Here is a 27,023-nt window from a genome sequence, read left to right on the forward strand (position 1 = left end):
CAGCTCGTGGCACAACGGGTCGGCTGCACACCAGAACAACATCAACAGCAGATCTGCTCCCTCACCCTCAGCAAAGCCGGCAGCCTGTTCACATTTGCCCAGCAGCTCCATGATCCCTGCCGGAGGTGGGTGCATGCCGAGGAAGGTCGCGATGGATGTCATCAATCTGTTGGTGCTGGAGCAGTTGACTGCTTGTCTGCCCTGAGGAACCGCAGAATGGGTCCAGTTGATGTATGACGCAGTCCAGCTGGAAGAAGCCCACGTGGCAGCCTATCCGGAAGCCGGCGAGCAGGAGTCCACATCTCTCTCACTCTCTCCCTCTTGCTGCCCTTCCTCCTCTTGTCCCTCCTTCTCATCCCTCACACCTGTGAAAGAAATGATAATAGTTAGGTATATTAGAAAATTATTATTTATTTATAAAATACTTGAAGAAAATGCAGTGTTGGAGCAGCCCTGTGTTGTGCTTATGGGTTGAATTGGATGACCAATCTGTTTTTCAGGCAGAAGACAATATCTTCTTGTTCATACTGCTAAGGGTCTGATCATGTGACAACTTGTTTGCTCAAGGATATACAATACATCCCTAACAAACATTTTGCTGAGTTTATATCACATGAGAAAATGAGCTACAAATGATGGTCAGGGACACATTGGTCGAGTGACTGTCTGGGACAGTATAAGGTAATAGTCGACTGGCTGTTTGGAACAGCAAAACCTGAGTTGCAGTCCGGGACCATATAGATTGAAATAATAATTATATATAACAGGTAGTATGCACAATTACAATTATGGGAAGAAAATAGGTTTCCACAAAATTGTACTTTTAACCTGAATCAAATAGAAAAGCTTACGAACTCTTAAAGGATGGTCAGCTGACTCAACAATGGGCTCATTGCTGAAGGATAAAGCTGTGATTACAGTCAGGGTTGGAGTCCCTGAGAAACCTCAACCTCCCCTATAAAATAGGGTCTGAAGCAGGAACCTGAAGCCTGAGGACAGGGTCGCCTTGACAAAGGTGACCTTTCTGGTAAGAAAATTCCACTGTGATTCTCAATAGATGATCATTTTTATAATTGTTATTTACTCGTGGAAAGACCAGGGTCGGAATAGCCGGTCAGGGACTGCAACAGACATTCCACTGTTATTCTTAATTAGGGAAATTTTAATCTTTAATTAAGGAAAGACCAACGCTGGAATAAAAGGGATTCTAAATAGTTGAAAATTTATTTTAACCGACAGGTTACTAGGGCAGGTTTGGTGGAACTGCTAGAGAATTGCCTACCTGCATTAAAATGGGAAAATGGGATTGAATTCAAGCTAAAATAATGACATTAATAGAAGTCCAGACCTCTGTCCGATATGGACGCTCCAAATTGTAAATACATGTAAACTAATTACGGACCAAGCAGCTGCACTCAATTAGAGATCTGGGTAGCAATATGTTATTTTCCATAGATTGGAAGTTTTAGCACAAGATAGATGAAACAGTTAATAGAAAAACTGATAGAGAGGGAAAGCAAGTCAAGAAAAATATGAGACAATGACTAAGAAAGAACAGAAAAAGCATGAGTTATTTATGGGTGATTGGAAAGCATTTTCTGACTGGTTAACTGAAGCAAACCTGAGGGACAGAAAAACACACCAGGGAGGGACAGGGCCCTCTAACAAAATCGCTCGGTGTCTGAAATTTGTAGGTGACCCAGACCTGGACTCGACCCAATTCGGATGATGTCGAGACCAGGATGAGGACCGACATGATGTCAACAGGCTGTGGGCAGAGAACCAGTGCAAGACCCAGTTCAAACGTCAGCACCCCAAGCACCACCGAGTATGAAGAGCAATAGCTGTCAGCTGGTGTTCAGCTACCAGAGCCTCTAAGAGCCAAGTTTTATGATGTTCCAGGGGCTAGCCCACATATTTTATTATCTAAATCATCTGACATCAAATGGGAAGATTTAGTATCATAGATTTAGCATTGTTGTGTATTGAAAACAGATTCACAAGACAACTCTAAAAAAGAAAAGGGTTCAATACAATGTTAAGCATGCTGCTCGCAGATTACAGATTATTAGCCTTTATGCATAACTGTTCAGAACTGTAGACAGAACTGTTCAGATTGTTGAGGAGACATGTTTAATGGTCAACCACATGTCTGGCCCTCTTGAGCTCTCTAAAATACCAAGTTCTCTTTAAGCCCAAAGTAAATATGATGTGGGATTAATGAAAGGCACTGAACCAGTTGTGATCCCTCCAAAAAAACACTTCTTGGCCATTCAAAACTGACAGTAGTTTGACTGAATTTCAGACATAAAGCCTTCTCTTCTCTGAAGGTGGCTTTACAGTCAATACCAACAATGGGACAGATTGACATGACTTTTGTGCAGACTGTAGTTGAAACAGGAGGTTACATGACTTCTGTTCTGACACAAGACAATGGGGGAAATTAAAGCCAGTATCTTATTTCTAATCTAAACTGGACTCAGTGGCAACTGGGCTGCCCAAATGCCTTAGAACTGTTGTTGCTGCAGAAAAAGCAGTGTTCGCATCCAGAGATTTGGTGGGTTATCAACATTTGATCCTTGACCCTTGTCCCTTATCAGGCTAATTAAGCCTCTGAGAGGGATAAAGGCTGCTGCGGAATGTGCTGCAAGGAGAGAGAGATAGTTTGTGGTCAGCTGACTATCATGTGTTTGTTTGTGTCTTTTTGTTCAGTTTTATATTAAAAAAACTATTATTTATATTGTCAAGCCAAAGTTCTCGCCTTCTCCTTTCCATTGTTCCCTTTACACCTATTGGTCCAACATGCAGTATCTATCATACTGTTAGAACAAAAAACAGTTCAACTGTCTGCAACACAATGGTTAAAATACTAAGCTGTATTATTGGGAATGCCAAATATTACTTTTAAAATGTGTACAGTTCTTAACCCTGACACTTTTCTCTAGACATATTACATTTTCGGGGAAAAGGCATAGAGTGGAGGCCATGGTTAAATTCCCAACTCACCCATTCACTGATTTTGGGGACACATTGGCTGGGGTTTAAAAGTTTATTGAAAGCATTATGTGTGGATGGGTCCTGCAAACCCAAATCTTGGTGTGTGTTGTGTGACGCGATGGCAGGGGTGGCGGAGCTCCACATTTACGAACATGAATGCTTTCAAGTGTGGATTCGCGAGCCGGTTGATACTGAAGGAAGGTTCAGTACCAAGTTTATTTGGATCAGCTTCCTCCTCCGAATCACAACCTGTAAGTATTATTAATAATTGTTGCTTTTATGTGTTTTTTAGCATGCTTAGTAAGTATTTGTGTGTGTTGTGTAAGTTATGCTCAGCGCAGCTTCTAGGTCTCCAATGTCAATTTTTTTTAAATATGTGAAATGTTTGTCGATGTTATTGGAGTTGTCATAAAGAATAGAGCAATAACTTGTAGTAATGCAGTGCTTTACCAATATGTTTATGCGTTGGGCTAACGCAAACAATAACTGATTGGGTGTTTACCACCGAACTTTGGGCTATGATGCTAACATAAATCAACTTAAATTCTCTGATTTTGATTTCTTTACTACAAAGCGGTGATGGGCGTTCCTTTTCCGACAATCTCTGCACAGGGTATACCAATCACAACTAACTGGGTCCTCTGACCAATCACCGCAGATTAGCATCACACAAAGGAGGGGTTTGGAAAAATGAGTCGTTGAACGAATCATTTGGGAGTCGGTGAGCAAATCAGGTAAACATAAATGCATATTATAAGACAACAAAAGTGTTTTTTGTCATTGCATGCATGTAAAACTGTTGTTGGGGACTCCCAAAACAATATTAGGAACATTTTAAATGCCACAATAGGTGCCCTTTAAGGGAAACTTAGTACAGCACAATTGAGAACGTGTGCCATGCCATCAATTGGGCTATCCTAACCCTCCGCTAAGGGTGCCAACATGCAGATCACTCGTTGGTACCTGGCACTTCAGCCGTTCAAATTTAAGGTCATCCAGGGCCGTGGATGGTTGAGACCGAGTTGGGCGGTGGGGGTGTGTGGAAGGGGACGTGGTCGTGTGTCTGTCAGTGGGGAGAGAGGAAGCAGCAAGAGCCATCACCTGGTGATTATTGACTCTAAACACCTGTGTCTCATTTCAGTGATTATTGAAGACAGGCTTTAAAAGGCCTGCAGAATGCCAGACCGAGAGTGAGAGTCCGAGACGCGCACACACCCAGACCGAAGCTGTATGCTAAGCGGTTTGAATTATATAATTATTGAGTTAATGTTGATTGTTATCATTGAAGCTGTGTGTTAAAATTTAAGTTCTTTCTGGAAAGCCTATTTTGAGTTAATTGAGAATAAAATAATACACACCTGCACTGTGATGACAGCTCCTGCTTCCTTCTGCCACCCACTCTTAGAACTCCTACGTTTGTATTTAATATTTACATTATCATTAGAAAGCTCATACTCCACACAAGTCAGTCCACTTAGTATTCATCTTAGGAACGCCTTGGGAACTCCTGGGCTGCTATATTTTCTATGAATACAAGCAGCATAAAAGTACAGCTCATATCTACTTGAATGGGGAAAGAACAAAATCTCCAAAACAGGTGGTCAAGATTATCGAATCCTTTAGAATCCTTTCTTTTGGTCATGCATTATACACACAGTTTTTTGCATATATACAGTGAAATATTAGTTTTTCACATATCCCAACTAAGCTGGGGTCAGCCATAATACAGCACCCCTGGAGCAGATAGGGTTAAGGGCCATGCTCAAGGGCCCAACAGTGGCATCTTGGTGGTGCTGGGGCTTGAACCCCCAACCTTCTGGTCAGTAACCCTGAGCCTCAACCACTTAGCCACTACGATCAAGGAACGTATTTTAAATCAGCAGTAAAATCAGACAAGACTGGTATCATAAATGGTGGTTCTTTACCTCAGATTAAAAACAATTCTTGGCTTTTATATCTAATATGTGCATTCTCAAGCTGATTGGCAGGTGATGTTGGTATCTAAAAGGTGATTGCCTTTTTTACCTGTAAGGCTGGAATTCCCGTCTACATCCATTGACCGTTGGCTGCAGTTGGGCGTTCTAATTTTTTCCATTCATTTTAATAGAAGGGGCCCATCTCTGCTAAGTAGTCTCTGGTGCAACTTCAAGGTAAAAAGTGTGTCATGTGTGCTATAAGTAAATGTCTTATTCACTATGCACTGTAATTGGTTTGATCAGCATTTTTTGGAATAAATGCAATTGCTAATGTGGACATGTCATCTATGGTTGCTGGACTACTGTGTGTACTGTTATTTCCTTCTTCCTCATATATTAACAATTTCTTCATGTGCAAGTAAATTAAAAAAATGTGATGACTAAACAGAAATCAGAAGAAACTGCTATCTACCATTTAAAATACAATATTGTTATTTTTTCTTACAAAGTTAAAGTTTTGTGTGAAATTGAATAAATATAGTGCTACATAAGAGTTATTAATTAGACTTATTATAATTATTATCTTTTTTAGCAATTTTATGTTTGTTATTTAGGATTTTATCTGCCTTTCTGCCACCCTGCTCTCTGGATATCGGCCATTAAAACACCAATATTGGTCGATTACTAGTGTAAATGATGAGAGCATTTTCATTTTTGGGTGAACAATTCTTTTAACATTGCGTCAAACAACCCCACATCTACAAAATGCACAATACAACTTTACTAATTAATTAACAAAATGAAAACATATTTGTTGACATGGAATGCATTTTAGTTCAGGTCTATTAACATTTTGTTCCACCAGAGATATTCAAGAATGAAAGAAAAGGTGTGCCAAACAACATTCCTCTTCCCTAGTTTGGGTCAACTTGCGTTATTTTAATTTTGCTTTATGAATAAACATGACTTGATTCACTTCATGAAAAAAGAGATACAAAATCAATACAATTATTGATTACTTTATGTATATACTTTTTAAACTCTGTGATGCATTGGACCATCATTGAATGTAGAGAATCAGTGTGTGGTTCCTCGTAGATCGTGACCAGGACTTTAGAAGTAACGGCTGGAGAGCGCGGACACAACGACAGACAGGAATTTCTGCCAGGTGGCCTGAACCTCAGGGTTAAAAGCGGATCCGAATTTGGTCGCAATGACAATGGTCAGGCAATCGGCCAACAGCTGTGGGATTCAAGATTACGTGCATTTGTTAGGAAGCAAAAGTCTAAATATTAGATATTTGCTCTGTATCATGATTATAAGGTCATATTTGGAATACAAATAAGTATCATGTACCCTGAAGTTGTCGGGATCGACGTTGAGTTTCTCGCAGTGCAGCAAGCTTAGTTTGGAGTATGTGCCTTTGATGTTATCTAGGTTCTTCACGCCTTTGTCCAACGCACCAAGCACAGTTTTGCCATGTTCAGCCACCTTGGGATTGCCCAGGATTGCAGCTGCGTTGAACAGGTTTCCAAAGGTCCCGAAGTACCTCTGAGTCCAGGGATATACGATCAGCATCCTGTTACATGCAACAAATGGAATAATGGAAATATGCAAGTCCCATATTTCTTACAAAATGCACGACTGAATTATGTAAATCATATTTGACATGAGATCACATTACCTTGCCAGAGACTGGGGTCCGATTTCATCGATGTTGATTTGACCCCAGACACTCACAATAGTCTTACGCTCGGAATCTGACCACTCCACCATCTTGATTAGCTTTTATTCGTTATATCAACAAGTGTGAATGTTGCACGTACTGTAGATGGAGGCGGTGTGGGGAGTTTTATTTATACTCTCCGCCCCGCATCAGACTGAGACTGATTGGCTACACCTATTGATCGTATTTGGATCTGACCCTAGCAAATGTTACATTTTGATTAGAAATTTTGAAATAAGATTTTTCAGGAATACGTCACAAAGAGATTCATCTAAACTCTAACTCTAGTACAAATTCCAAACTTGTTTTAAACGTCATAATGGTTGTTCCATTGTATCAATCAAACGCAAAGTCTTTGGTTGCTTAAAACACGATCCACCGAACAAAACAAATGCAATTATTCGACTCGCCAGTTTTCAAATGAATCAGGGACATCATTATAAGGGAAGATTTCTGCTGTATTAATTTTCACATTAAATTCACGTAGAATGAACTTCCTAATAAAAAATAAACAAGGTTTTTAAAGTTGATTAACTGCCAGTTTTTTATTATCTGGGCATTCAGACCAGCTCCTCCCATTTCAAAGTGTCTTAAATTGGTACATTTTGATAAGAGTGAATGTCCTGTTCCTTTTAATGTGGCCCACCCAAAGGTGTAGGCTAATTTGCTGTCCTCAAATGACCCGGAGCATCTCTTACGCAAGGACACTCTTACAGAAAACAAATACATATAATAATTTGAATGAAAATTTTGATTAAAAATGTAGATATAATTTAGCAAATCGAGTGTGTGATTTAATAAAAGATGACACTCAAATGAATCAATGTATTTGTTTTCTGAATGAGTTTCCTTGCATAAGAGATGCTCTGGGTCGTCTGAGGACAGCAACATATATACTGATATATATATATATATATATATATATATTATTACCTTAATAGAGTTGTTGCATTCCTTCAGTCAATTATTACAGTATTCCACAACCATCCTTGTATATTCTGGTGAGTGGATTATATATTACATTATTGTTTTAGATTCAAACATACATAATGGATTCATGTACTTTATTATTTTGTTTTGACTAAATATATAAGCATTCACTGTTTTTCACATAATTTGTTGCTGTGTGAATGATGAAATGGATAGACGATATTCATCTGAAAGTGTTGGCTGAAGTGTTTGAGGTGGAGCTGGCTGCAATGTTGGGTGTGGTGTGTTTGGACGTTACAGTATATAAACACCACCTTATCCTACAACCCAAAAGCCCTACTCTTAATAAATACAGTACGTGGAAAAGATCGAGAAATGAGTTTGACAGCTAAGGATAAGAACTTGGTCAGAGCCTTCTGGGGTAAAATCTCTAGTAAAGCCGACGCCATAGGACAGGAAGCTCTAGGGAGGTAAGCGCACAACTTTTAAATGTACTTTTGTCTTTAAAAACAACAAATCAATATGGAAAGATTTTTATCACTGTTATGTAAAAGACCATGAACTGATTCTTTTCCTTTCTGCAGAATGCTTGTTGTCTACCCTCAGACCAAAACATATTTTGCTCATTGGCCTGAAACCTCTCCTGGCTCTGCCCCAGTGATGAAGCATGGTAAAACTGTGATGGCAGCCATTACTGATGCTGTGGGTAAAATTGATGATCTTGTTGGTGGGCTGAGCTCCCTGAGTGAACTGCATGCCACTGAGCTCCGCATAGATCCTGGAAACTTCAAGGTGAGAGGTCCTGTGCCAAGGATCTTTGCAATAGTGTTTTTAGTGCAGTTTTTAAATCATTCTCTGGATTGAACTTTAGTGTGCCCCATTAATCTCTGACACACTGAAATCTGGTAATGGAGCACTTTGCTGATAAGAAGATGAGGTGATGGGAAGACATCCAAATGAGAAATATTGAGGTTATTTATTCCTAATGTATATTGATTGTTAATTCACTACATTCTTATTTGTTTGTTATTTATTTATTTTTTCAGATTTTGTCCCATAACATCCTCGTGACTCTTGCGATTCATTTCCCGGCTGATTTCACCGCAGAAGTGCATGTGTCTGTGGACAAGTTCCTCGCGGCTCTGTCTGCTGCTCTTGCTGATAAATACAGATAAGCACATCATTCAGCAGCTTTGCGTGTACCTGCTATCGGAGTCACTTAAAAGCATAAAGATAAAATGTCAAATGCAATTAATAAAATATGTAACAACCAAAACGACTCTTCTCATTGTGTACTCAAACGAATGAAGATAAAAAGAAAATTGCTGCCAAAAGCCCCGCCCACACACAAGAGCTCACTACCAAACAGTCAACGCTGCAAATTGCCTGTCCAAGTTCACCAAACTTGAGAAAAAGTATTATTTTGTTTTTGTTTTTGAACGCTTTATTGTAACAGTTCACATAACAGAAGAATTAACCGGGGAAAAAGATAAACAAGCAAAGAAACAGAAAAACATACATAACTACAAAGGGGTATTAACATTCAAAAGCCAGAAGCAGGGTGTCTAATATGGGTACAAGTTCAAGACACTATACAACAGTCCAGAGTCTTTGTTGCCTTTATGTTCCTCACACCCTCCAAAATGTCAAGGTCCTGATAGAGATCGAACTTAAATTGTCCAAAATGTGGGATTACATTTATGGATATAATATTTACCTAAAAAATAAATAGGTTAATGACACATATTTTATTTTCTAAGGGGTTATCAGTAAAAAAAAAAAAATCATCTTTAACTATAAACAATTCTCTCAATCCCAGTGATCTCCTTTAAAAAAAAAATCTAATTTACACCAAAATATTTTAGAACAAAAACAATCAAAGAGAAGATGCACAATACTCTCAATGCTGAAGTTGCAAACACACATTTCAAGTCAATTTATTTACTAAATCTCCTTCTGACCTGATTTACAGGGTAAATGCAATGAATAATTTTAAATGAAACATCCCTTATTTTATTTGTAACACAACTTCTCCTAAAGACCATGAAAACATCCTCCCACTTAATATCTTGAAAACTTGAATTCCAAAAGCTTTTCGCTGGGGGTATCTTAACCTGCTGCCAAATCTGTCTAAGGAAACTATTATTGTATTTATTATTAATAATACTCAAACCATTTAATTTCTAATTAAAACAGTTGGATTCGAATCTACAACTTCAGCAAAAAGCAACAACTGAAGGAGTCCAGATAAAATAGCATCAAAGACATTTGCGTATTCTTTAGCAGATACTGGAAGTTTCTATTTGCCTATGAAAGTTTAATGGGAATTTTGCAAACATCAAAGTTACAGACGAGGAGGTATTCAATACATCAACTTCGGCTTAAAATCTAATTTGGGATATAGTACCAAAGTTTATTATTTGATTTAATGCAATTCTGAATATTTGTAATCTTAAGAATTGTATTAGACATTTCAAAGTCAATAACATTTAAACCACCTTGATGAAAAGGATAACATAAAACGCCTCCGTTTATGTGGCTTATTCTTCCAAATAAAGTTATACATTTTCTTATTCACCTGTTTAATGATTGACTGTGGAACATTCAAGACCATATCTGCATGAACTAATCTTGACAATCCTTCAGCCTTTGACAGCAATATTCTACCACTCAAAGACAAGTCTCTAATTTACCAACAATTAAGTGTATTTTGAACTTGATCAATTAGCGGAAGATAGTTCAAATTATTTCTCCATTTGATTTTTACATATTTGTATGAAACTTTAATATTTTATTGGAATGCCATTTAATTCTGTCAAACCCTCCGGTATTTCTTTCAAAGCAAACAGTACACACTTATTCATATTTCTGATATTAAAGAGAAACTATTTAAACACTCAAGTGCTATGTCGATATCACTCCTCAAAGATAACGTTGTATCATCAGCAAGTTGAGAAATTTGTATTTATTTATTTATAAAATAAACGAATGCCTTGAAACGGGGTTCTTTTTATGAAGAAATATCACTTGCTAATAAAAATAAGAAGGGAGCTGCGGGGTCTCCTTGTTTGACACCTCTAGAAATATTAAATCTGGGGCTTGTTCCAAAGGGACAATAGAGCCATTGCAATGAAGTGTACGGATAGCTTTAATACAATTATATCAAACCAAAAAAACAAAACAAGAGCATCCACTAAAAAAGCCCGATCAATAGAATCAAATGATTTGTAATAATCAAACAAAACAACAAAGATTGGCATCATTATTAATTAATGCATAATCAACTAAAAACAAATGGTAGAATAAGCAGTGCTTTTACGGTCCATTCATTGCAGACGACAAGCGGAAAACCATAATTATTAATTAATATTAATGAATGATATAGGCCTCCAATTATCAATCCTAAATGGATCTTTACCTGAGTTTTGTATAAGGGTAATTATACTCTGAGACATTGTGGGCAACATTTTCACAGCTTCCAATATTTAATGAAAAACATGTAGCCTACATGAAATAAAGAAAGATCTTTTTGAAAGGACTTATAAAATAAACCATCTTAACCATCTTCACCTGGTGATTTATTGTTTTTTAATTTAGCAATGCTGTTGTATTTCATCCAATGTTATTTCCTTATCACATTTGTTTTTGGAGTCTTTGTCAATAGGTTTAGAATATGGTTTAATTGAGTCAAGCAACAATCCTGCATCTCTAATATCCACATCTTTTGTATATATATATATATATATATATATATATATATATATATATATATATATATATATATATATATATATATTGCTCCTTCAAACCATTTACGCCTCAGTTTCTTGATCGTACAACATATAACATACAAAACATACAATAGTGCAACATAACTGCAGTGCAACAGTATAACTGTCTGAAGATCGGTAGTAGCAGGCATGTGTGTATCAGTAGCTATATATTAGCTGATAAGTTTTAGTTTAGTCTCAAAGTTTGTAGTAAAACAATCACTGTGCAATTTTAATTATGCTACCTCATCTGTCCGCATGATGATGGTGGATCATGTTCAGTCTCTTTGTGCTACATCATTGTTTTGGCCGATGTTCACTGGCTTGCAATCACTGGGTAGGGTAGGCAAACTAGGCACTGTCTACCCTGCCAAAATTCAAAAATAAAATGTTTATTAAATAATAAACTTGTATTTGTATTTTTACTTTTTATTCTTGTGATTTATATATGCAATATGTGTGTTATTCCAATTGTTTAGACGTTATGATGACAAATGTAGCAGTTACGATCCTGTAACTGCTACATAAAACCCATTCGATCCTGTATTCTTTAACATGTACGGCAAAAAGCACAAATCTGCTGTGCCTTTTGATGTAAATATGTTATGCCCGTAATCATCTCCGTTACGTATCAGACATGGACCAATTAAAATCGAGATATTCCTGGACATTTGCGTAGCTAACCTCATTACACCACAGCTAGCGTACATGCCTAATCCCCGCCAAATTCAAAATCAAAATGACAGCACCGGCCGTAATCACGGAATTAAGATATTTTTCCAAGCTCGATTTTAATTCCAAATATGAGTTAATTGCAAGAGGGAGGTCTACGCCAGCCTTAGATGGACTAGTACAGCAAAAGGGCCCAAAAATTATCCGATCATTTCAAACTGATTGGTATGTAAGAAAAGATTGGCTATGTGGCTGTGCTAACAATCAGCGGCTGTACTGCTATCCCTGCCTGCTTTTTTCAACCAGTCAGACTGTTTGGACTTCAGCGGGATATTGCAATAGTATCCAGCTGCAGACCCGCAGCACCACCAGTTTCAGAACCCCAGTTTCAGAACCCCAGCGCCAGAAGTGAGGGGCGGAGCTTACGTTCGAAACCGAGTAGCGCCACCTAACGTTTTGGAGAGTACTTTGCTTTTATTACAAACGAAACATACTTTATACGTATGTTATAATGATTCTTTAAGGTACAGTACAATAAGCACTTTAAAACATTGATCTTGTGTAATATAATTGTATATAGTTATCCGTTTCATTGTATTATGAGAGTTACTTCCTGATCATGATGGTGAAAAAAAATGCTTGAAACTTATGGGCATTTTATATAAAATATACTTTATTTCACAAGAACAAGTGCAGCATGCATTTTTCTTTATGTAAAATAAAACATGTCAAAAAACTAAAAAGAGAGAAAATTCAGCATCATTTTAAAAGAAACAATAAAAATATATACAACAAATGACCAATTCACCCCTAGGCCCATTTTATCATGACAATCCTGTATAAATTAAACTTAAAATGTATCAAATGAGGAATTCACTCTCAGGCCCATTTTGTCCTTACATTCTTGCTAAAATAACTCCATGTCATCCCTGAACACAAAATGAAATAGAATGGGCTCTCTGGAAGCTTCTGACTGTTCCAGGAGATTGTTGCGTGGCCTTTTCCTTGTGGTCTTCATTCATTCGAAATGTCTCTACAAGAGATGAAAGCACCACACAATAATCTCAACGTAAAAAACCCCATCAACTATAAGGTAACATTAACTCACAAACAATGCATATAACAGAGGAACGTGGAACAAACACTTTAACACCTTCACAAGATGTCTTCAAAACGTCACCGCAAGGCTCATTTACAACACGCAAAAATGTATCGAACCATCCGTAGAATTTTTTTTAATACAGTAAAGTATGACAACATATTCAAGCTTCATTAAGATGATAAAGTTATGCACAAATTAAATATTTAGCAGATAAACGCTGAACTTAATATATGCGATAATTTTTCACAACATGATGTCAAAAGCGTTACACAACTCACCATGCTCTCCGCCATGCTTATCTCATTGTCAATAACTCCACCCCTCACTTCAGGTTCTGGCGCTGGGGTTCTGAAACTGGGGTTCTGAAACTGGTGGTGCTGCGGGTCTGCAGCTGGATATGTCTCGGATATTGTGATTAGAACAACCTGCCCGCAGCTTTAACCAAGCATTGAAAAGTCGTCAGCTCACATCCAGTGTCAAATTACACTGAAAACCTTTGGAAAATCTCGGATCGACCTTGCACTTGACGAGCAAAGGAAGCTGAATATAACCTACCACAATTAAAGGTACATTTCTTGATATGCCGCGCTTGTGCGTAACGTTCACTGTTTACGCGCTTGTGTGTGTGTGTGTGTGAGAGAGAGAGAGAGAGAGAGAGAGAGAGAGAGAGAGAGAGAGAGAGAGAGAGAGAGAGAGAGAGATTGAAACGATCTTTATTGTTCCATTATATCCAGGATTTACAACACTATTGTTGCCTGTATCATTTTACCTCAGCAACAATTCATTTAAAATTAAAATTAAAAAGTAAAAAATAAATCTGCATTATCAATAACACATAAAACCTCATTTATACCCCAAATTCTTAAAAAACTTTCAACATTATTGATCAGCTTATAATATGAAAATTCAATTTTGATCCTTCCTTTTACCATACACTTCAACATCATTTCTACATCTGTTGAGCCAATTTCCAACTCTTTGTTTTTCCTTGTTTTCCACATTGCAAGCTTTGCTGTACCAATTAAATAATTTAACAAACACAATTTTCCTCTATCGAACACTTTGTATTTAAGTCCCCGATAAAAACTTTATGGGAGAACTCCTCACCAAAACCCTTAAACCAAGCATCAAGCAAATTAAAAAGACCTCCAAGCCTCAAACATCTTAAGAACAAATGTTCTATGGTTTCTTCAACACTACAAAAACTGCAACCCCCCACTGCTGGATTCAGGTGTGCTACGTGTCTGTTAGTAGCTATACGCCCTGTGGATAAGCCTCCACTGCAGATCAGCTGTCCGCTTCTCAATGGGAGGCTTATACAGGACTCTCCACCTATCCCTCACTAGGAAGTCTGGCTCCATTGTCTCTGTCCACTTTGAAAAACTCTGCCGCCTGAGTGAGTCCATGTGAATAACTTTCACTGTAACATACAGCAATGCTGTTTTTGATGCAACGTCAAGCTCTTCTAACTGTGGAGTTTTAAAAGTCAGTATAGATCCTTCAAGCTCTCCTTGTTCTTCACTGACAGCAGGAATAATTTTCAACTTTGGAAAACCTCCTTTCCGCTGTTGTACATTTCCACCAGCAACAAGGTTTCTGTAACTGCTCGGCAAAGCAGCAAAAAGTTCATCTCTCAATTTTGAAGCAATTCTTATCGAGCACAAACCAGATAGTTCTTTAAAAGTGTCCACTGAACTCCATCTGCCATTATCCAGTAAATGTCCCAGTTTAGTGACTCCGTTCTTTACGAGAGTTCTCCGAATGCTGACTGATGATAAAAATCGAGTCTGAATCAACGGATTATGAAACAGTGGTTCCTCTTTAATCCAGTCTCCAAGCTCATTGAAGTTTCTCTCCACTTTCAAAACCTTATTCCAAGCTTGCAACATTGATTTATAAAAAGAAGAGAGATTGTCCAGTCTCAACCTGTCCATTTTCAATAAAAACAGGTGTTTGTCTAGTCCAAAACTTTCAACCGTCTGCAGGAATGCACATGCCGTCGGTGTCCACGCTAAATCCTCTTGATAGAGAAGTTTCTGCACTGCTTGCAGCCTGAAAGCGACATTTCGACTCTTTACATCCACCAGACCTTGACCTCCTTCATGTAGCGGTAAGTAAAGCACTGCAGCCCGAGTCCAGTGTTCACCACTCCAGAAAAAATCAACAATTTTCCTCTGTATGTTACAAATCAGTTCAGCTTGGTGGTTCCAGAACAATGACTTTGTGCCAAAGCATGGAAGCTGCCAGATTGTTTGCCACCAGAACTCTTCCTCTGTAGGATAATTGTGGTAATAGCCATTTCCATTTAGACAATCGAGCTACTACCTTCTCCAGCACTCCCTCCCAATTCTTAATTTTAAAACTTTGCTTCCCTAAAAAACACCTAACACTTTTATACCCTCCCTCCCCAGATCAGTCCTCCTGGAAGTTTGGAGGTCGGTGTCTCTCCACCGGCCAATAATGAACCCCTCGCTTTTCTCCCAGTTAACTTTAGCTGAGGAAGCCATCTCGTATTGCCCAATGCTTGTTTCCAAAGCTGTTACATCATTTTGTCCTGAAATACAAACGGTTACATCATCGGCATAAGCAGACATATACACCTTAAAAGTTTCCTTTACACCTGTAATTGAAAAACCACCCAAATCTCTCCTTAATTTACACAGCAGAGGTTCAATTACAAGACTATATAATTGCCCAGAAAGAGGACAACCCTGCCTAATACCTCTAGTGACTGCTACTGGGGCACTTATTCCTCCACCAACCTTAATTAAAACTGATACATCAGAGTATAACAATTTAACATAAGAAATGAATTGATCACCGATCCCAAAACTCTTTAACACTTTAAAAAGATAGTCATGATCCACCCTATCAAATGCTTTTTCTTGGTCTATTGACAGGACACCCAAATTAGAATCATTTATACAACCACAATCAATCACATCTCTTAAAAAGAACAAATTGTCCATTATTGATCGGTTTGGTACACAATATGTTTGATCTTTATGAATCAACAAGTTTAAAACATTTTTAAGCCTGTTTGCAATAGATTTTGAAAATATTTTATAATCTAAACATAATAAGGATACCGGCCTCCAATTCTTTAAAAAACCTAGATCTCCTTTTTTTGGCAACAGCGAGATTACAGCCCTCCTACAACTAACAGGAAGTACTTTATTTTTAAAACATTCTAGTACAACTTCATAAAAATCCTCCCCTATTATTCCCCAGAAATGTTTATAAAACTCAGCTGTTAATCCATCAATTCCTGGAGAACGCCCCCTAGACAACTGCTGCACTGCTTCTGTTAACTCCGTGTGTAATGATATCATCCAAAGATTGACTTTTTCCTTGCTCCAACTGTGGTAAATCTTTAAGTAAGTCTTTTGCACTATCAGGATCACATTCCTCAGAACTATACAACACAGAATAAAAGTCCATCGCCAACTTCCTCATTTCAGCTGGATTTGTTGTTATATTTCCATTTTGGCAACAAAGATAATGCATCTGTTTATATTGAACTGTCTTTTTTTCCAAATTAAAAAAATATGAAGTTGGGGCATCCATGTCTTTGATGGAACAAATCCTTGATCTTACAAGTGCCCCTTTCACTTGTTCTTGTAACAAAGTTCCAAGTTCTCTCTTTTTCTTGCTTAAAAGCATACCATTGTCCTGTGCTCTTCCATTTTTGGTCAAGTCCTCTTCCAAACACTCAATTTCCTTTTGCAAGCTTTGTATAGTTTTTTTCACATTCAAAAACATACAAGTGGAAAAATTTTGACAAAACTCTTTAATTTGCACCTTGCAGCCCACCATTGACTAAGGTTTTCAAAACGCTTTTTCTTTCTTTCCATTTCTCCCAAAACAGCTTAAAACTATCACAAAAGGATGTGTCTTTAAGGATTTTTTCATTACAATGCCAATAATACCTAGGTCTTGAAGTTTGCTTTATATTGAAATCAAACATTATTAAATGATGGTCGGAAAAACCGTTCGGCAATATTGATGCACTCATTACCCTATTTTCCACCATCTTACTTAAATAAAACCTGTCCAGTCTAGCCCCCCTAACCATATTTTCTATGACTTTAATCCATGTATACCATCTCACTCCAATATTCCTTCTTCTCCACACATCTATTAAATCATATTTTCCCATTATATTAGACAATAATTTACTAGAGTGACTATGTGGCTTTTCACCATTCCTATCAACTAAAAAGTTAATAGTACAGTTCCAGTCCCCTCCTAACACTAACCAAGTGTCATCATCAAATTTTTGAAGGGCTTTATCTAATTTGTCAAATACTCTTACTCTTTCCATCCCATTATTTGGAGCATACACATTCACTAGAACAAAAACATGTTCCCCATACTGTATTTTTAGTAATAATACCCTCCCTTTTTCAATTTCTTCAGTAAATAAAATATTGACAGTCAACCCTTTTTTAAATAAAATAGCTACTCCCAGACTATTGTTTGTCCCATGACTTAATACCAAATTCCCTTTCCACCATCTATTCCACTCAATTTCATTCTCATCATTACTGCGAGTCTCTTGCAAAAACACAATATTAACTTTATTTATATTTAAGAACTCAGATATCGCTACTAATTTATCCCCATCTCTTCCTCCATTTATATTTAAAGATCCCACTCTTAAGTTCTCCATAAAAAGGTTAGAATATAAAATGGACAGAGACAGAAAGAGAGAAAGATAACCATCATAAGAATCACCCAGTGCATTTTAGCCATTACTTTTTAAAAGGAGACGGCCCTTTATTTTTCCTCAATTTCGTAATCAGTTTCTTTAATCTAAACCTCTTTTGTTTGCTCAGTGCATCATAACTTACTGTACGCTGCAGTACTTTCACTGAAAAAACAAATTTTTCCACATCTGGGAAAAAATCTTTCACCTCTACTGTTTTACCAAATGTTGTGTCCAAAAAATCATTGATCTCATCCAAAGAGTACATCTCTTCCATATTTTGAGACCCAATCTCAGAAATATCCGAAAGGGTATCCTCATCCCTTAATTCTTCCTCTCTAGCCATCTCGGGACAACTCAACATCTCGTTCACCTCCATATTAACCACTTTTTTCATCTGAACATCCTCACTTTTGTTACATTCTGATCCAAGACTTTCCTTAAGTTCTACAGTCTTGTCAAAAGTCCTTTTTCCATGTTCTACACTACTACATAATGCAACAACAACACTTCCATCACTTTCTTTTATTTCATTTTGAATCGTTTGCTCTCCATTGGATTCGTTTCTTGCCTCTGAATCAATAGTAGGAATCACAACAGGGATTACATTGGGAATCGTTTGCTCTCGATTAGATTCATTGGCCTCTGAATCAGCAGCAGGATTCAGTGTGACATTATTAACGCCACTACTACCCGCCTTATTTGGACACTTAGACCTTTTATGCCCCACATCTCCACATTCAAAGCACTTTAAACTGCCTGTGCTAGCATATACCATGTATGTTTTCCCTTCATGTGAAACTCTAAGTGACACATCCAATTCAGGTTGTTTCAGAAACATTGCCACCTGTCTCCTAAACGACATAACATGTTTTAGAGCCGTATTTTTGCATCCGAGTGGAATCGTTTTTAGCGTACTAGCAAAGTTTCCATACCATAAAAGTGCACGCTCAATTTCGTCATCAGGGATGAACGGAGGCACGTTTGAAATGATTACTTTTCGGGTCGGGTTAACCAGTGGAGAAATAGCAACAAAGAGTCCACTTACCGAAATCCCGCTGCATACTAGATGGTTAACCAAATTCTCTTCCTTTAAAAAAACCACCACAGCTTTATTCATTCTTGACGCCGAATAGATATTCTCATATCCAACTTGTTCTCCAATTGATACTAAAACTTCCTCCACCGCCACACTCGATTCAACCTCACACCTGACGCCATGTCGGAGTGATGGTGGCGGTGGCGGTGGCGCTGGCGCTTCTCCGCTCTCAGGCCGAGATGCCATCCCAACTCCGTCAAACAATCCTCCCGGCGGCGATGCGCCAAATAATATTCAAAACACTTTACTTCGTAGGTTCTCACTTTTAAATAATCCCCCTTAGTTAGAAGAAAGAAAAAAAGAATAACAGTAGAAGAAAGCTCGTGAACACTCTCACACGCACCCAAGCACTCCCGCAAGATAGAGAGAGAGAGAGAGAGAGAGAGAGAGAGAGAGTACACGATATACATCCTGATTTGTACATTTCTTGATATGCCGCGCTTGTGCGTAATGTTCACTGTTATTAGGTAAATAGCTTAAACAATAAATCAGGTAATCTGGCTTTCATAACTCAGTGCCTAGCCTCTTTAAGACATCACTGCATGTCACTGCTTGCAAACCTATGGCGTGTGTGCACGAGCACGAGCAACAGGTAGCTGGCTGCAGTTCATTTAACGGCCACAGGTGTCGATAATAACAAGGGTTTCTGAATCTTACATACTGCACCTTTAAGTTTTTCTTCGCCAAATATTAATACTATTGCTGTGAATTGCAGTGCATTCTATGTCTTTGTATACCAAATGTGTGAACAAAGGCCTTCACACAGAGGAAACAAAAACATACAATTAAAAACAAATACAAAAAGAAATGTGGCAGGGCGGAGGGCGGGCCGGGTGTTGATTCTACACACCAGGTCCCTTATCAGGCTAATCAAGCCTCTGGGAGGGATAAAGGCCGACTGTGGAAGATGGTGCGGGAGAGAGAGATCGATTATGGGCATGACCGTCATGTGTGAGTTTCTGTCTTTTGTTTAAGTTTCTCATGAAACTATTATTTATATTGTCAAGCTGGTTCTCGCCTCCTCCTTGCCCATCTAAATCCCTTTACAGAAACCCATTACTATAAAACACATAAACAAATAAGTGCAGTAAACGTAACAATAATAATTTGCAGTAAATTATGTAACATAGGCCTAAGTATGACTCTTATGTTGCATAGGTGAACAAATGTAAATTTGTAGCGGTTTGTAAAATACCCAACACTTTTATGCATATGCGCTTTCCCAGAAGCAACAGATCAAAATAAGTAAATAAAGTAAAAAAAGACTAAGAACAGCACAATTGAGAAAGTGTGCTTTGCAATCAAATGGGCTATCCTAACCCTCCGCTAAGGGTGCCAACATGCAGATCACTCGTTGGTACTTGGCACTTCAGCCGTTCAAATTTAAGTTCATCCACAGTCCAGGGCCGCAGATGGTTGAGGCCGAGTTGGGCGGTGGGGGTATGTGGAGGGGGACGTGGTCGTGTGTCTGTCAGTGGGGAGAGAGGAAGCGGTAAGAGCCATCACCTGGTGATTATTGACTCTAAACACCTGTGTCTCATTTCAGTGATTATTGAAGACAGGCTTTAAAAGGCCTGCAGAATTCCAGACCAAGAGTGAAAGTCCGAGATGCGCACACACCCAGACCGAAGCTGTATGCTAAGCTGTTTGAATTATATAATTATTGAGTTAATGTTGATTGTTATCATTGAAGCTGTGTGTTAAAATTTAAGTTCTTTCTGGAAAGCCTATTTTGAGTTAATTGAGAATAAAATAATACACACCTGCACTGTGATGACAGCTCCTGCTTCCTTCTGCCACCTACTCTTAGAACTCCTACATTTGTATTTAATATTTACATTATCATTAGAAAGCTCATGCTCCACACAAGTCAGTCCACTTAGTATTCATCTTAGGAACGCCTTGGGAACTCCTGGGCTGCTATATTTTCTATGAATACAAGCAGCATAAAAGTACAGCTCATATCTACTTGAATGGGGAAAGAACAAAATCTCCAAAACAGGTGGTCAAGATTATCGAATCCTTTAGAATCCTTTCTTTTGGTCACGCATTATACACACAGTTTTTTGCATATATACAGTGAAATATTAGTTTTTCACATATCCCAGCTAAGCTGGGGTCAGAGTGCAGGGTCAGCCATAATACAGCACCCCTGGAGCAGATAGGGTTAAGGGCCATGCTCAAGGGCCCAACAGTGGCATCTTGGTGGTGCTGGGGCTTGAACCCCCAACCTTCTGGTCAGTAACCCTGAGCCTCAACCACTTAGCCACTACAATCAAGGAACGTATATTAAATCAGCAGTAAAATCAGACAAGACTGGTCTCATAAATGGTGGTTCTTTACCTCAGATTAAAAACAATTCTTGGCTTTTATATCTAATATGTGCATTCTCAAGCTGATTGGCAGGTGATGTTGGTATCTAAAAGGTGATTGCCTTTTTACCTGTAAGGCTGGAATTCCGTCTACATCCATTGACCGTTGGCTGCAGTTGGGCGTTCTAATTTTTTCCATTCATTTTAATAGAAGGGGCCCATCTCTGCTAAGTAGTCTCTGGTGCAACTTCAAGGTAAAAAGTGTGTCATGTGTGCTATAAGTAAATGTCTTATTCACTATGCACTGTAATTGGTTTGATCAGCATTTTTTGGAATAAATGCAATTGCTAATGTGGACATGTCATCTATGGTTGCTGGACTACTGTGTGTACTGTTATTTCCTTCTTCCTCATATATTAACAATTTCTTCATGTGCAAGTAAATTAAAAAAATGTGATGACTAAACAGAAATCAGAAGAAACTGCTATCTACCATTTAAAATACAATATTGTTATTTTTTCTTACAAAGTTAAAGTTTTGTGTGAAATTGAATAAATATAGTGCTACATAAGAGTTATTAATTAGACTTATTATAATTATTATCTTTTTAGCAATTTTATGTTTGTTATTTAGGATTTTATCTGCCTTTCTGCCACCCTGCTCTCTGGATATCGGCCATTAAAACACCAATATTGGTCGATTACTAGTGTAAATGATGAGAGCATTTTCATTTTTGGGTGAACAATTCTTTTAACATTAGCGTCAAACAACCCCACATCTACAAAATGCACAATACAACTTTACTAATTAATTAACAAAATGAAAACATATTTGTTGACATGGAATGCATTTTAGTTCAGGTCTATTAACATTTTGTTCCACCAGAGATATTCAAGAATGAAAGAAAAGGTGTGCCAAACAACATTCCTCTTCCCTAGTTTGGGTCAACTTGTGTTATTTTAATTTTGCTTTATGAATAAACATGACTTGATTCACTTCATGAAAAAGAGATACAAAATCAATACAATTATTGATTACTTTATGTATATACTTTTTAAACTCTGTGATGCATTGGACCATCATTGAATGTAGAGAATCAGTGTGTGGTTCCTCGTAGATCGTGACCAGGACTTTAGAAGTAACGGCTGGAGAGCGCGGACACAACGACAGACAGGAATTTCTGCCAGGTGGCCTGAACCTCAGGGTTAAAAGCGGATCCGAATTTGGTCGCAATGACAATGGTCAGGCAATCGGCCAACAGCTGTGGGATTCAAGATTACGTGCATTTGTTAGGAAGCAAAAGTCTAAATATTAGATATTTGCTCTGTATCATGATTATAAGGTCATATTTGGAATACAAATAAGTATCATGTACCCTGAAGTTGTCGGGATCGACGTTGAGTTTCTCGCAGTGCAGCAAGCTTAGTTTGGAGTATGTGCCTTTGATGTTATCTAGGTTCTTCACGCCTTTGTCCAACGCACCAAGCACAGTTTTGCCATGTTCAGCCACCTTGGGATTGCCCAGGATTGCAGCTGCGTTGAACAGGTTTCCAAAGGTCCCGAAGTACCTCTGAGTCCAGGGATATACGATCAGCATCCTGTTACATGCAACAAATGGAATAATGGAAATATGCAAGTCCCATATTTCTTACAAAATGCACGACTGAATTATGTAAATCATATTTGACATGAGATCACATTACCTTGCCAGAGACTGGGGTCCGATTTCATCGATGTTGATTTGACCCCAGACACTCACAATAGTCTTACGCTCGGAATCTGACCACTCCACCATCTTGATTAGCTTTTATTCGTTATATCAACAAGTGTGAATGTTGCACGTACTGTAGATGGAGGCGGTGTGGGGAGTTTTTATTTATACTCTCCGCCCCGCATCAGACTGAGACTGATTGGCTACACCTATTGATCGTATTTGGATCTGACCCTAGCAAATGTTACATTTTGATTAGAAATTTTGAAATAAGATTTTTCAGGAATACGTCACAAAGAGATTCATCTAAACTCTAACTCTAGTACAAATTCCAAACTTGTTTTAAACGTCATAATGGTTGTTCCATTGTATCAATCAAACGCAAAGTCTTTGGTTGCTTAAAACACGATCCACCGAACAAAACAAATGCAATTATTCGACTCGCCAGTTTTCAAATGAATCAGGGACATCATTATAAGGGAAGATTTCTGCTGTATTAATTTTCACATTAAATTCACGTAGAATGAACTTCCTAATAAAAAATAAACAAGGTTTTTAAAGTTGATTAACTGCCAGTTTTTTATTATCTGGGCATTCAGACCAGCTCCTCCCATTTCAAAGTGTCTTAAATTGGTACATTTTGATAAGAGTGAATGTCCTGTTCCTTTTAATGTGGCCCACCCAAAGGTGTAGGCTAATTTGCTGTCCTCAAATGACCCGGAGCATCTCTTACGCAAGGACACTCTTACAGAAAACAAATACATATAATAATTTGAATGAAAATTTTGATTAAAAATGTAGATATAATTTAGCAAATCGAGTGTGTGATTTAATAAAAGATGACACTCAAATGAATCAATGTATTTGTTTTCTGAATGAGTTTCCTTGCATAAGAGATGCTCTGGGTCGTCTGAGGACAGCAACATATATACTGATATATATATATATATATATATATATATTATTACCTTAATAGAGTTGTTGCATTCCTTCAGTCAATTATTACAGTATTCCACAACCATCCTTGTATATTCTGGTGAGTGGATTATATATTACATTATTGTTTTAGATTCAAACATACATAATGGATTCATGTACTTTATTATTTTGTTTTGACTAAATATATAAGCATTCACTGTTTTTCACATAATTTGTTGCTGTGTGAATGATGAAATGGATAGACGATATTCATCTGAAAGTGTTGGCTGAAGTGTTTGAGGTGGAGCTGGCTGCAATGTTGGGTGTGGTGTGTTTGGACGTTACAGTATATAAACACCACCTTATCCTACAACCCAAAAGCCCTACTCTTAATAAATACAGTACGTGGAAAAGATCGAGAAATGAGTTTGACAGCTAAGGATAAGAACTTGGTCAGAGCCTTCTGGGGTAAAATCTCTAGTAAAGCCGACGCCATAGGACAGGAAGCTCTAGGGAGGTAAGCGCACAACTTTTAAATGTACTTTTGTCTTTAAAAACAACAAATCAATATGGAAAGATTTTTATCACTGTTATGTAAAAGACCATGAACTGATTCTTTTCCTTTCTGCAGAATGCTTGTTGTCTACCCTCAGACCAAAACATATTTTGCTCATTGGCCTGAAACCTCTCCTGGCTCTGCCCCAGTGATGAAGCATGGTAAAACTGTGATGGCAGCCATTACTGATGCTGTGGGTAAAATTGATGATCTTGTTGGTGGGCTGAGCTCCCTGAGTGAACTGCATGCCACTGAGCTCCGCATAGATCCTGGAAACTTCAAGGTGAGAGGTCCTGTGCCAAGGATCTTTGCAATAGTGTTTTTAGTGCAGTTTTTAAATCATTCTCTGGATTGAACTTTAGTGTGCCCCATTAATCTCTGACACACTGAAATCTGGTAATGGAGCACTTTGCTGATAAGAAGATGAGGTGATGGGAAGACATCCAAATGAGAAATATTGAGGTTATTTATTCCTAATGTATATTGATTGTTAATTCACTACATTCTTATTTGTTTGTTATTTATTTATTTTTTCAGATTTTGTCCCATAACATCCTCGTGACTCTTGCGATTCATTTCCCGGCTGATTTCACCGCAGAAGTGCATGTGTCTGTGGACAAGTTCCTCGCGGCTCTGTCTGCTGCTCTTGCTGATAAATACAGATAAGCACATCATTCAGCAGCTTTGCGTGTACCTGCTATCGGAGTCACTTAAAAGCATAAAGATAAAATGTCAAATGCAATTAATAAAATATGTAACAACCAAAAACGACTCTTCTCATTGTGTACTCAAACGAATGAAGATAAAAAGAAAATTGCTGCCAAAATTATATCCTTCAGTGTAGCTGTATACGAAGCCCCGCCCACACACAAGAGCTCACTACCGAACAGTCAACGCTGCAAATTGCCTGTCCAAGTTCACCAAACTTGAGAAAAAGTATTATTTTGTTTTTGTTTTTGAACGCTTTATTGTAACAGTTCACATAACAGAAGAATTAACCGGGGAAAAAGATAAACAAGCAAAGAAACAGAAAAACATACATAACTACAAAGGGGTATTAACATTCAAAAGCCAGAAGCAGGGTGTCTAATATGGGTACAAGTTCAAGACACTATACAACAGTCCAGAGTCTTTGTTGCCTTTATGTTCCTCACACCCTCCAAAATGTCAAGGTCCTGATAGAGATCGAACTTAAATTGTCCAAAATGTGGGATTACATTTATGGATATAATATTTACCTAAAAAATAAATAGGTTAATGACACATATTTTATTTTCTAAGGGGTTATCAGTAAAAAAAAAATCATCTTTAACTATAAACAATTCTCTCAATCCCAGTGATCTCCTTTAAAAAAAAAAATCTAATTTACACCAAAATATTTTAGAACAAAAACAATCAAAGAGAAGATGCACAATACTCTCAATGCTGAAGTTGCAAACACACATTTCAAGTCAATTTATTTACTAAATCTCCTTCTGACCTGATTTACAGGGTAAATGCAATGAATAATTTTAAATGAAACATCCCTTATTTTATTTGTAACACAACTTCTCCTAAAGACCATGAAAACATCCTCCCACTTAATATCTTGAAAACTTGAATTCCAAAAGCTTTTCGCTGGGGGTATCTTAACCTGCTGCCAAATCTGTCTAAGGAAACTATTATTGTATTTATTATTAATAATACTCAAACCATTTAATTTCTAATTAAAACAGTTGGATTCGAATCTACAACTTCAGCAAAAAGCAACAACTGAAGGAGTCCAGATAAAATAGCATCAAAGACATTTGCGTATTCTTTAGCAGATACTGGAAGTTTCTATTTGCCTATGAAAGTTTAATGGGAATTTTGCAAACATCAAAGTTACAGACGAGGAGGAATTCAATACATCAACTTCGGCTTAAAATCTAATTTGGGATATAGTACCAAAGTTTATTATTTGATTTAATGCAATTCTGAATATTTGTAATCTTAAGAATTGTATTAGACATTTCAAAGTCAATAACATTTAAACCACCTTGATGAAAAGGATAACATAAAACGCCTCCGTTTATGTGGCTTATTCTTCCAAATAAAGTTATACATTTTCTTATTCACCTGTTTAATGATTGACTGTGGAACATTCAAGACCATATCTGCATGAACTAATCTTGACAATCCTTCAGCCTTTGACAGCAATATTCTACCACTCAAAGACAAGTCTCTAATTTACCAACAATTAAGTGTATTTTGAACTTGATCAATTAGCGGAAGATAGTTCAAATTATTTCTCCATTTGATTTTTACATATTTGTATGAAACTTTAATATTTTATTGGAATGCCATTTAATTCTGTCAAACCCTCCGGTATTTCTTTCAAAGCAAACAGTACACACTTATTCATATTTCTATTTAATCCTGATATTAAAGAGAAACTATTTAAACACTCAAGTGCTATGTCGATATCACTCCTCAAAGATAACGTTGTATCATCAGCAAGTTGAGAAATTTGTATTTATTTATTTATAAAATAAACGAATGCCTTGAAACGGGGTTCTTTTTATGAAGAAATATCACTTGCTAATAAAAATAAGAAGGGAGCTGCGGGGTCTCCTTGTTTGACACCT

At 37.5% G+C, this 27,023-nt stretch overlaps 4 protein-coding genes across 4 annotated transcripts; 2 read left to right on the top strand and 2 right to left on the bottom strand.

Annotated features, from left to right (window-relative positions):
* Window positions 1–5,823: 5,823 nt before the first annotated feature.
* Window positions 5,824–6,747, bottom strand: LOC127652569 (hemoglobin cathodic subunit beta-like). The gene is made up of 3 exons (XM_052138774.1): window positions 6,598–6,747; window positions 6,270–6,492; window positions 5,824–6,155 (listed from the first exon to the last, which is right to left on the bottom strand). The coding sequence occupies exons 1-3, from the start codon at window positions 6,687–6,689 to the stop codon at window positions 6,027–6,029; spliced, it is 444 nt and encodes a 147-aa protein (XP_051994734.1). The 5' UTR covers window positions 6,690–6,747; the 3' UTR covers window positions 5,824–6,026.
* A 1,127-nt stretch (window positions 6,748–7,874) lies between these two features.
* On the top strand, window positions 7,875–8,845 carry LOC127652571 (hemoglobin subunit alpha-like). Its single transcript, XM_052138777.1, has 3 exons — window positions 7,875–8,039; window positions 8,154–8,361; window positions 8,616–8,845. Exons 1-3 carry the CDS (start codon window positions 7,945–7,947, stop codon window positions 8,742–8,744), a joined length of 432 nt encoding a protein of 143 aa, XP_051994737.1. The 5' UTR covers window positions 7,875–7,944; the 3' UTR covers window positions 8,745–8,845.
* A 13,409-nt stretch (window positions 8,846–22,254) lies between these two features.
* LOC127652570 (hemoglobin cathodic subunit beta-like) lies at window positions 22,255–23,103 on the bottom strand. Its single transcript, XM_052138775.1, has 3 exons — window positions 22,936–23,103; window positions 22,608–22,830; window positions 22,255–22,493 (listed from the first exon to the last, which is right to left on the bottom strand). Exons 1-3 carry the CDS (start codon window positions 23,025–23,027, stop codon window positions 22,365–22,367), a joined length of 444 nt encoding a protein of 147 aa, XP_051994735.1. The 5' UTR covers window positions 23,028–23,103; the 3' UTR covers window positions 22,255–22,364.
* A 1,110-nt stretch (window positions 23,104–24,213) lies between these two features.
* Window positions 24,214–25,185, top strand: LOC127653278 (hemoglobin subunit alpha-like). The gene is made up of 3 exons (XM_052139919.1): window positions 24,214–24,378; window positions 24,493–24,700; window positions 24,955–25,185. The coding sequence occupies exons 1-3, from the start codon at window positions 24,284–24,286 to the stop codon at window positions 25,081–25,083; spliced, it is 432 nt and encodes a 143-aa protein (XP_051995879.1). The 5' UTR covers window positions 24,214–24,283; the 3' UTR covers window positions 25,084–25,185.
* The last annotated feature ends 1,838 nt before the right edge of the window (window positions 25,186–27,023 follow it).

Source organism: Xyrauchen texanus, chromosome 12, assembly GCF_025860055.1.
Source record: "Xyrauchen texanus isolate HMW12.3.18 chromosome 12, RBS_HiC_50CHRs, whole genome shotgun sequence".
In the NCBI taxonomy this organism is placed as follows: Eukaryota; Metazoa; Chordata; class Actinopteri; order Cypriniformes; family Catostomidae; genus Xyrauchen; species Xyrauchen texanus.

Coding starts and splice junctions, on each gene's coding strand:
- LOC127653278 (XM_052139919.1), top strand. CDS start 24,284: ATGAGTTTGACAGCTAAGGATAAGAACTTGGTCAGAGCCTTCTGGGGT. Junction 24,379..24,492: donor GGACAGGAAGCTCTAGGGAG/GTAAGCGCACAA, acceptor TCCTTTCTGCAG/AATGCTTGTTGTCTACCCTC. Junction 24,701..24,954: donor TAGATCCTGGAAACTTCAAG/GTGAGAGGTCCT, acceptor TTATTTTTTCAG/ATTTTGTCCCATAACATCCT.
- LOC127652570 (XM_052138775.1), bottom strand. CDS start 23,027: ATGGTGGAGTGGTCAGATTCCGAGCGTAAGACTATTGTGAGTGTCTGG. Junction 22,831..22,935: donor GGACCCCAGTCTCTGGCAAG/GTAATGTGATCT, acceptor TGCATGTAACAG/GATGCTGATCGTATATCCCT. Junction 22,494..22,607: donor TCGATCCCGACAACTTCAGG/GTACATGATACT, acceptor TGAATCCCACAG/CTGTTGGCCGATTGCCTGAC.
- LOC127652569 (XM_052138774.1), bottom strand. CDS start 6,689: ATGGTGGAGTGGTCAGATTCCGAGCGTAAGACTATTGTGAGTGTCTGG. Junction 6,493..6,597: donor GGACCCCAGTCTCTGGCAAG/GTAATGTGATCT, acceptor TGCATGTAACAG/GATGCTGATCGTATATCCCT. Junction 6,156..6,269: donor TCGATCCCGACAACTTCAGG/GTACATGATACT, acceptor TGAATCCCACAG/CTGTTGGCCGATTGCCTGAC.
- LOC127652571 (XM_052138777.1), top strand. CDS start 7,945: ATGAGTTTGACAGCTAAGGATAAGAACTTGGTCAGAGCCTTCTGGGGT. Junction 8,040..8,153: donor GGACAGGAAGCTCTAGGGAG/GTAAGCGCACAA, acceptor TCCTTTCTGCAG/AATGCTTGTTGTCTACCCTC. Junction 8,362..8,615: donor TAGATCCTGGAAACTTCAAG/GTGAGAGGTCCT, acceptor TTATTTTTTCAG/ATTTTGTCCCATAACATCCT.